We start from the raw sequence: 7,603 nt of genomic DNA, 5'->3' as shown, positions 1-7,603 counted from the left end.
AGTAATGGGCAGCTACACCCAGGCTGGAGGGATGCTCGTGATGCTGCTCTGTGGAGGACAGCCAGCCAAAGCAGAAGGCCCTGGGACACTGTCCCCAGAGTGCCAGCAGCTCTGACAACTCAGAAAGGCCTAGCTGAAGGGCACCATGGTCACCATAGGCGGATGTATTCCCTGCCCCAGCACGAATCTGCTCCTCTGACATGAACCAAGAGACAAGATTTAATGCCACGGATGCTTACAGTCCCCAAAGGCATGTGCCTGGTTCCCATCTCGCATCTCCTCCCACCATACAAAGCAGAGGAGGCCCTCTCCTGATTGGAGCAGCCATGCCTGCTCCTCTTTCCACCACACCAGACCCTGGGATGGCAACACAGCCCATCAGGGTCCAATGACGGACACGAGCCAGCAGACCTCCCACAAGACAAAGATGCAGAACCAAAGCCCAAGGGCATCAAAAATGGGATAGCACAACATGACAGCAGCTCTCACACCTCCCAGAGACAGCTTTTGGAAGATGTTGAGCTGAACAGGGACAGGCACAGACATTCCTCCATGGCAGGAGCGTTGGACCAGATGATCTTTAAAGGTCCCTTCCAACCCAAACCAATTCTACGAAAAACATAAGCTGGAACAGGAGCAACAGAGAAACCACTGACAGGGTGAAACAATTCGTCACAGGAGTCCCATCAGTGTGGACTTCATCTCTCCTCCATTACCTCCATCATTGCTCGAGAAGTTTCTGGCTCTCCCGAAATTGAGAGGAGACTCATTGGGAACTGATGGAGAAGGTCTGCTTCAGGCTCTTTGAAAACAATCTGGAAGGCACCCAAGTCGTAATTAGATCAGCATCCCTCCTGGCAGGATCCTTCATAGAAGAGGCACCAAAGCAGATGATGACACAGGCATTAAATAATCCCCTGCGGCTCCTTGTGCAGTGAGGACATTACGGGAGCAGGAGACGCGCAGCACCTGGACGAGTGCATGAGCTGGATGTGAAACCCTGGCCCCAACCACCCATCTTTCCATCTGCAGTTTAACGAGCACGGGTGGCCTTGGAGCTACAGTACGTTTCTGAGAGCTTGAAAATCTGCCGCAGGGTCTGTAAATCCATTCCTCATCTTAGAAACTGATAGATCCTTTTTTTTTTAAGTCAAATTCAATGTTTAAGAGTAACGATTTCTAAGTGAACATAGACTGGCTCAAATATATCAGCAGCTTTTATGGATCAGAGGCAAAAGCCTTAATTCAGACCCTAACGAACGCAAACATGTCTGTCCCCATCACAAAACAATGGCGTTTGTGGCAGTGCAAAAAAAACCTTCATAAGCGATGCCCAATGATTTATCCCAGGCCAGAGGCCAGCTGTGATGCTCCCCTGGCTCCCACAGGGATGTCCTCAGCCAGCAGGCAGGCATGTGGACAGCTTTATTGATGAGACCTCTGCAAACCAACCCTGAAACAACCCTTCCCTCCCTCTGAATCAAACACCCAGGAGCAGCATCCTCCACACCAGTTCGTGGGGAAGATGCCATCGCCCCACAGAGGAGCAGAGAGAAGAAGAGGAGATCCCGTGGGGCTCAGGCCAGCGTGTGGGAGCTCCTGGAGCAGAGACAGAGAAGAAGGGAAGGGGGACAGGGGGAATGACAGCCCTGTTTTCTGCTAGGGAAAGGAGTATTACAAGCACCAAAAGCTGACAGGCTCAGAAATAATGGTCTGAGCTCGCTCTTATTTAAAAACCGGCTGCCTGCTGTTTTCATCGCAAGCCCTGCTCTGACTTGCAGCAACATTTAAAATTAAATATACATAAGTGCTTTCAAAGAACTGTTAATTTGAAGGTCATTAAATGGCATAAAATACATTCCTTTTTTTTCTAGGAAGAGGCACGTAATAATGCTATTAATACATGCTCCTCTTCCACGTTCAAAAGCTTGCTCTCGCCTTGGATGTGCGGGTGGCTGAGTTCACCTTCACTTGCAGCGGCACGACATCTCATTTTAATTACTGCTATTGAGAAAGCTGCTGCCTCCTCCATCGCGCATAGCACAGACCGCCAGGGATGGGGTTGTATAAAAGATACGGCAAAGCCCGGGGGAAACAATGCAGTTGAATTACCAATGGCGATTTGGGGGGGGGGGGGGGAAGGAGGCGAGTAACACAGTGGGGCTGGCACCGGAGGATGCAGAAGGGAGGGGGCAATGTGAAGCCAACTGAAGGCAACACCCAGTCCAGACATGACTATCTTGTCCACTGATTCTCACACCAAGACCTTGGGCCAAGCTCAGAGCAGGGGTTTTGTGGCAAAAAGTCCCTTTTTTGATGTAACATTACATGCAAAAAAGACAAAGCCAACAGAGACACACACACACACACAAAAAAAAAGACACAAAAGGGCTCAGGTTTTTGCAGTTGCCATAGAAATGTAGCGAAGGAGCTGACAACTGCAAAGCACTTCTGTGAAAGGACAGGATCAGGGGTGAGCGTGAGGTGGGCTCACTTGAAGGCAGCCTAGGTGATCGGCCACATCCACGTGCTGCTGCTCAGCGCAGAAGTGGGATGTGGCCAGAGGAGCAAGGCACCGCAGCCGAGCTTCAGCTACAAGCAGTAGCCGGAGGCCAGGATCCACCCTGGCAGGGTGCACCAGCGAAGGGCACCTCCCAGCACTAGCACATGGCAGACGAACCCACCAGGACCCTGTGTGATAGATGAATCCCAGCCTGGAGAAAAGGTCTGTGGAGCTGGTTCGCTTTGATCAGAAATGCCACCTTCTTCCTTTTATTCTGTGCAAACCAAAACTTTGGGGGGGGGGAATAACTGAGCCATCCCTTCCCCTTTGGGATCAAAGAATGGGACTCTAGTGCCAACCACAGCACAGATCAGAAAGCGACGTGAAATGGGAGCTTTCATTTTTAGACCACACTTAGTTGTTTTCTTTCTCCTCTTTTTTTTTTTTTTTTTCCCCACTGGTTCTTTGCCCACATTTGGCAGAGCTCCTCCACGTTGGCAAAGCATCCAAGGGACCCAAATCTGCATCACTCCTCGGTCCACAAAGACATAGCAGTAGCTGTAAGGCAGAGCCTCCTGCCCCAGGTCCCACCGCTGCCTGCAGCTCCCGCCCCATCCCCGCACAAGGCAAAGCCAGAGCATCTCAAACGCTTCTCCATGACGTTGCTGATGGAGGAGACTTCCTAAGTGACCTGGACAGTGCAGTCAAACAGCTACGGCCAAGCACCTGGCAGTCTCCTGTTGATGCAGGGAAGTGAATGTTGGCAGCAAGCCTTGACTTAGCACCTCTTCGATGGTGCCCTGCACCTCCTACCCTGGTGAGAGCCTCCTCCTCGGCATTTGATGAAGGAAAAGAAGGGCCAGTCCAAAGACACACAACCCTACTGTCATGGTCAGGCAGGTATAATGCTGTCACTCCTGGACAGAAAGGCTTTGCGGTTTGGAAAACTTATTTTTCTTGGAAGAGTGAGCTCTAAAGAAACAAAATGGTCTGACAGAAGTCTTCTGAATTTTATGTTATTTTTTTCAATAAAAAGGAGTCGTAAAGGTGGAGTTTTGATATTTAGCCTGTGTCGCTGTCATTCGTTTTTTTTAAATGCCTTTAGCTTCCTTCTAATAAAAGAGAAATCATAAAAAAAACCCACAAAGGATCCTTCACCACCGGCGAATATCAATGTGGTGAGGCGGTGTATTAGTATGCACGGCGCCCACTCCATCTGCATGTTGTATTCGGTGTGACAACATCCTGGAATACAGATTTGGGCTGCGAGTATCCCGAGAGGTATTAGCGATCGTCTATCAGACAGGACGAGAAGCAGTCCCTGCTGTTGTAAACAAGGGGTGTTTTTCTCTGCCTCTTTCTCTGGGGGGAGTTCAGTGATTTGAAACAAGCTCATTCCTGCATCTTGTTAGTTCCTGTTCTTCAGCAGAGCAGCAGGTCATCTTCCTTAGACGATTAAAGAAATAAAATCGGAGGTGTAAAGAGCACCCCATCACCAGGGTCCTTCGTCTGCTGGTGGTGTCAGCTGCTATTCGCCTGAACGAAGCACGTGTTCCCCACAGGACACAGGGGGGTCCCCCCAGCCAGAGAGCACCCCGATGCCTCCAACATGGGGTACAATGCTCACACCCAGGACATGTGGACAGGTGCTGGCAGCAGGCAGAGGAAGGGCTTATCCACTTGTGTTCAGTGGCAGCAAGCAAATCTGGCGAGGCATCTCCATGGCACAGATGAACATTGGGCAATCCGACGGTGCAGATGGACATGGAGCAATCCCATGTGCAGATGGATGTGGGGCTTCCCCATGGCAAGGACGGACAAGGGGAAAACCCATAACACAGGTGGACATGAGGGATCCTCATGGCACTGATGAACACGGAGCATCCCCATAGCACAGACAGATGCGGGCACCCCCACGGGCACAGACACAAGACACCCCCATGGCGCAGCTGGATGTGGGGCATCACCGTGGCATAGGAGGATGCGGGACATCCTCACAACATGGACAGATGCAGGGCATCCCCACAGCGGGGACAGATGCATGAGGAGGACCGAGGGTTTCTCATATACATATGAGCCACCGCGCCACCAAATTACAGCAGGGACCGGCAGCCCTCAAGGCACAGCTGGGCAGCCCGCCCGTGCCGCTGCTCCCCCTGCCCCATGGGTGCTGCTTGCTGCCAGCACAGTGTCTGCAAGAGCGCAGTGATGGATCATCACAACTCACACACAACCGTCTAAGTAAAAGCCTTATTAAGAGTTCATTCATTTTATAAACTCTCAGCGCGATCCACAGAGGGACATTAGATTGCCCAGTCTTACAATATTCTGTGTAAACACTGACATGCGTCTAGTAATTTTAACTAGATCAATTTGCAAAGGAGACTAACAGTGGGGGAAAAAAAAAAATCAAATTAAACACAAGGAAACATTCACTGGGAGAGGCTTTAAGGAAGTGAGCTGAAAAACAGAGAGAAGGATGAACGTATGGACAAAGAGGTACATGAGACAAATGGACCTACCTCTGAAGCCATGAAACCTAAGTCTGTAATTCAATAACAAAATCCTTAGGTCCGCAAGAATGGGAAAAAAAGTCCTCCATAGCCATCTTCTGTGCATCGCTGAGGCTCTGGAGGCCTTAGCAGTCTGTTTCCCAGAGCAGCTCTCCTTCTCCAGCAGTCACTGACCCAGTCACAATCACACAGCGGCTCCTCCGGTCCCATCCCATTCCCACTGTGCCGGCTGGCCCTTGGCATCCTCCTCCCCGCTTGCAGGATGCTGAGTGCTTGCTTTGCTGTTGGGCTCTTCCCTGCTACCTCCCACTCCCGGGGGCTGTGGGCACAACCCCCGGCCCCCCCATGCTGGGAACTGGCCGGCCACTGGCCACAGGGTCAGTGGTGATCTTCGGTTACGGATAAGCAGTGAGTCCACGGTAGGTTGACAACGTACACACGCGCACGAGCGCACACACACACGGGAACACCTCTTTCCATTTTCCAAGATGGATTTTTTTTTTTTAATCCTTTTTTTTCCTTTTTGCAAAAAAAATGCAAGCAAAAGAGAAAAAAAAAAAACCCAAGGTTTTCTATTGAAGGTACATCTCTTCTTCAATATGAAGACATTAACTGGATTGAGTCGGATCCCCCATGCAGTGGTCAGCGAAGTCCTTTGGTAGTTGCCAGAGCGGTGCCCGGGTAGGACAGCAGGGAGCTGCAGAGACGTCTGAGGACACTTCCACCCTGGTCCATGAGCAGAGAGGGAAGCGGGGTAAGCAGGGAGGGCTGGGGCAGGGAGGGAGGGCAAAAGAAGAAAAGAAAAGGAAGGTGGTTTCTCTGGATGGGATACTCCATCTCGTGCCTCTCCCTTCCCCAACAGCCCCTTCCTCCTTCTCAGTTTCGACCACTGCTCACTGGTGGTGGGATTGGAGTCTGGTCTCTAGGGTTTGGGTTTGCTTCCCCAACGTACATTGGTTTGTCTTCATTGTTTTTTGTGGTTTTTTGTTTTGTTTTGTTTTTTAAATATATGATTTGTACATATTTATATGTATTTATATGCTGTTCCCCATGACATTGGTAAGTGTGCTTCTGTTGGTGAGGAACGGAAGTCACCAGTTAGAGATGAGTCCTAGGAACACCCTTCGTCTGCAGTCACAGTCCCCAGGCAGCGGTGGCACCCCTCCAAACGGTGCTCCACGGCGCCCGTCAGTTTCTCCCCTCCCACCTCTGCCCTTCCACTGCGTGCCCTCCCTGTCCCCTCCCTGTTGAACAAGGGACGTCATGCCATCGAGGTCGGAGACTGACTCATCTGTACTCGCATGGACTGGACGCTGTTCAGAATCTTCTTCTGGTGCCCAGCCAAAGTCACCCCTATTCTCAGGAGGTCTCTGGAAAATAGACAGATGGAGGAACATCAATAGGCAGCTGAGGGTTGGTGTATCTGTTTTGCTGTGTCTAAGTGAGGTGAGGGATGTAAGCTCAGCAGGTCCATGCCTGTCAGCAGAAGAACAGGCACAGAGCCCAAGCGCAGCCCCATAAGCATCACTGGGGATGGGGTGGGACCGAGAGCAGGGAGACACCCCCACACTGACCCCCAGATAGTGAACGCGGCCACCTCCAGACTCAGGGCGCTTCTGCTGACCGGTGTGATGGATGCTCACACCCTTCCTTTGCAGGTGCCTTGAACTGACCTTCCCACCTCCCTGCAACCCCAACCCACCCTGGGCAGCACCCAGCTTTCGGGCAGCCCTGGTGTGACACCCAACTCACTCGGACGTCATCTGGGCAACAAGCTGCAGGGAGGTGAAGCCAGCAGTCAGGAAGCTGTCCCGATACTGGCTCATCTTCACGGCACTCAGCCAGTCGTCTACTGAGGTAAAGGCAGTGAAGTCGGGGATGGAGCGGTCGAGGAGGGGCTGAGAAGGCCTGCAACAGGACATACTGCTGGGGACAAGCCCAGCTGGTGCACAGACATGCTCCCCAATCCACCCCGCTGTGCCCTTGTGCTCCCCCCAGCACTGCCCTGCTCCCGGCACATGCCTGAGACAAGGAAGGCCATGAGGAAGGCCCGTCCCATGGGAATACTGCTCTGCCAAGCAGAGCTTTGCAACCCCGCACATTGTAATCCAGTTGCGGGAGCCGCAGGGATGGAGGCACTGGCGGAGCAGACACTGCACCCATATGGTCACAGGCCATAAAGAATCAATAGCAAAGAATTATTGCTGTTGCTTGACTGAAAACTACATGTTCTTTGTCTGACTGTCAGGCAGAGCAAAGACAACCCCCCCTCCCCCCCTTCTGGCAAACGATTTATGAATTCCTCTCCTTTCCCCCAGCAGCATGAGACACTCAGGGAGCCTTTGGCTTGGGATGCTGACATGAGAGCATTCCCTGCACGCCGGGAGACTCACACAGCGGTGATGGTAGCCACAGTTTTGAGGCTTGCCGGGTTGCGGATCATTTTATCGAGGGTGTTGACTATCTCAGTGAAGCGCGGGCGGGTGTTGCGGTCCTTCTGCCAGCAGTCCAGCATCAGCTGGTGCAGGGCGGCAGGACAGTCCATGGGTGGCGGGAGCCGGTAATCCTGCTCGATGGCATTGATGAC

General features: G+C 52.0%; 1 protein-coding gene across 2 annotated transcripts in view; it reads right to left on the bottom strand.

Annotated features, from left to right (window-relative positions):
• Window positions 1-5,996: 5,996 nt before the first annotated feature.
• Window positions 5,997-7,603, bottom strand: part of EPHB1 (EPH receptor B1) — a 75,796-nt gene continuing 74,189 nt past the window's right edge. For both annotated transcript variants that reach the window (XM_010561170.1, XM_010561171.1), the window contains exons 14-16: window positions 7,410-7,603; window positions 6,769-6,924; window positions 5,997-6,386 (exon numbers count right to left, since the gene is read on the bottom strand). In XM_010561170.1, the coding sequence (XP_010559472.1) occupies window positions 6,278-6,386; window positions 6,769-6,924; window positions 7,410-7,603 (459 nt within the window). In that variant the 3' untranslated portion in view covers window positions 5,997-6,277. The remainder of the gene's footprint in view (window positions 6,387-6,768; window positions 6,925-7,409) is intronic.

Source organism: Haliaeetus leucocephalus, unplaced genomic scaffold (genome assembly GCF_000737465.1).
Source record: "Haliaeetus leucocephalus isolate CR32 unplaced genomic scaffold, Haliaeetus_leucocephalus-4.0 Scaffold143, whole genome shotgun sequence".
Taxonomy (NCBI): Eukaryota; Metazoa; Chordata; class Aves; order Accipitriformes; family Accipitridae; genus Haliaeetus; species Haliaeetus leucocephalus.
Note: the sequence above shows the minus strand (reverse complement) of the source record. Positions and strands in the feature narration are given on the sequence as shown.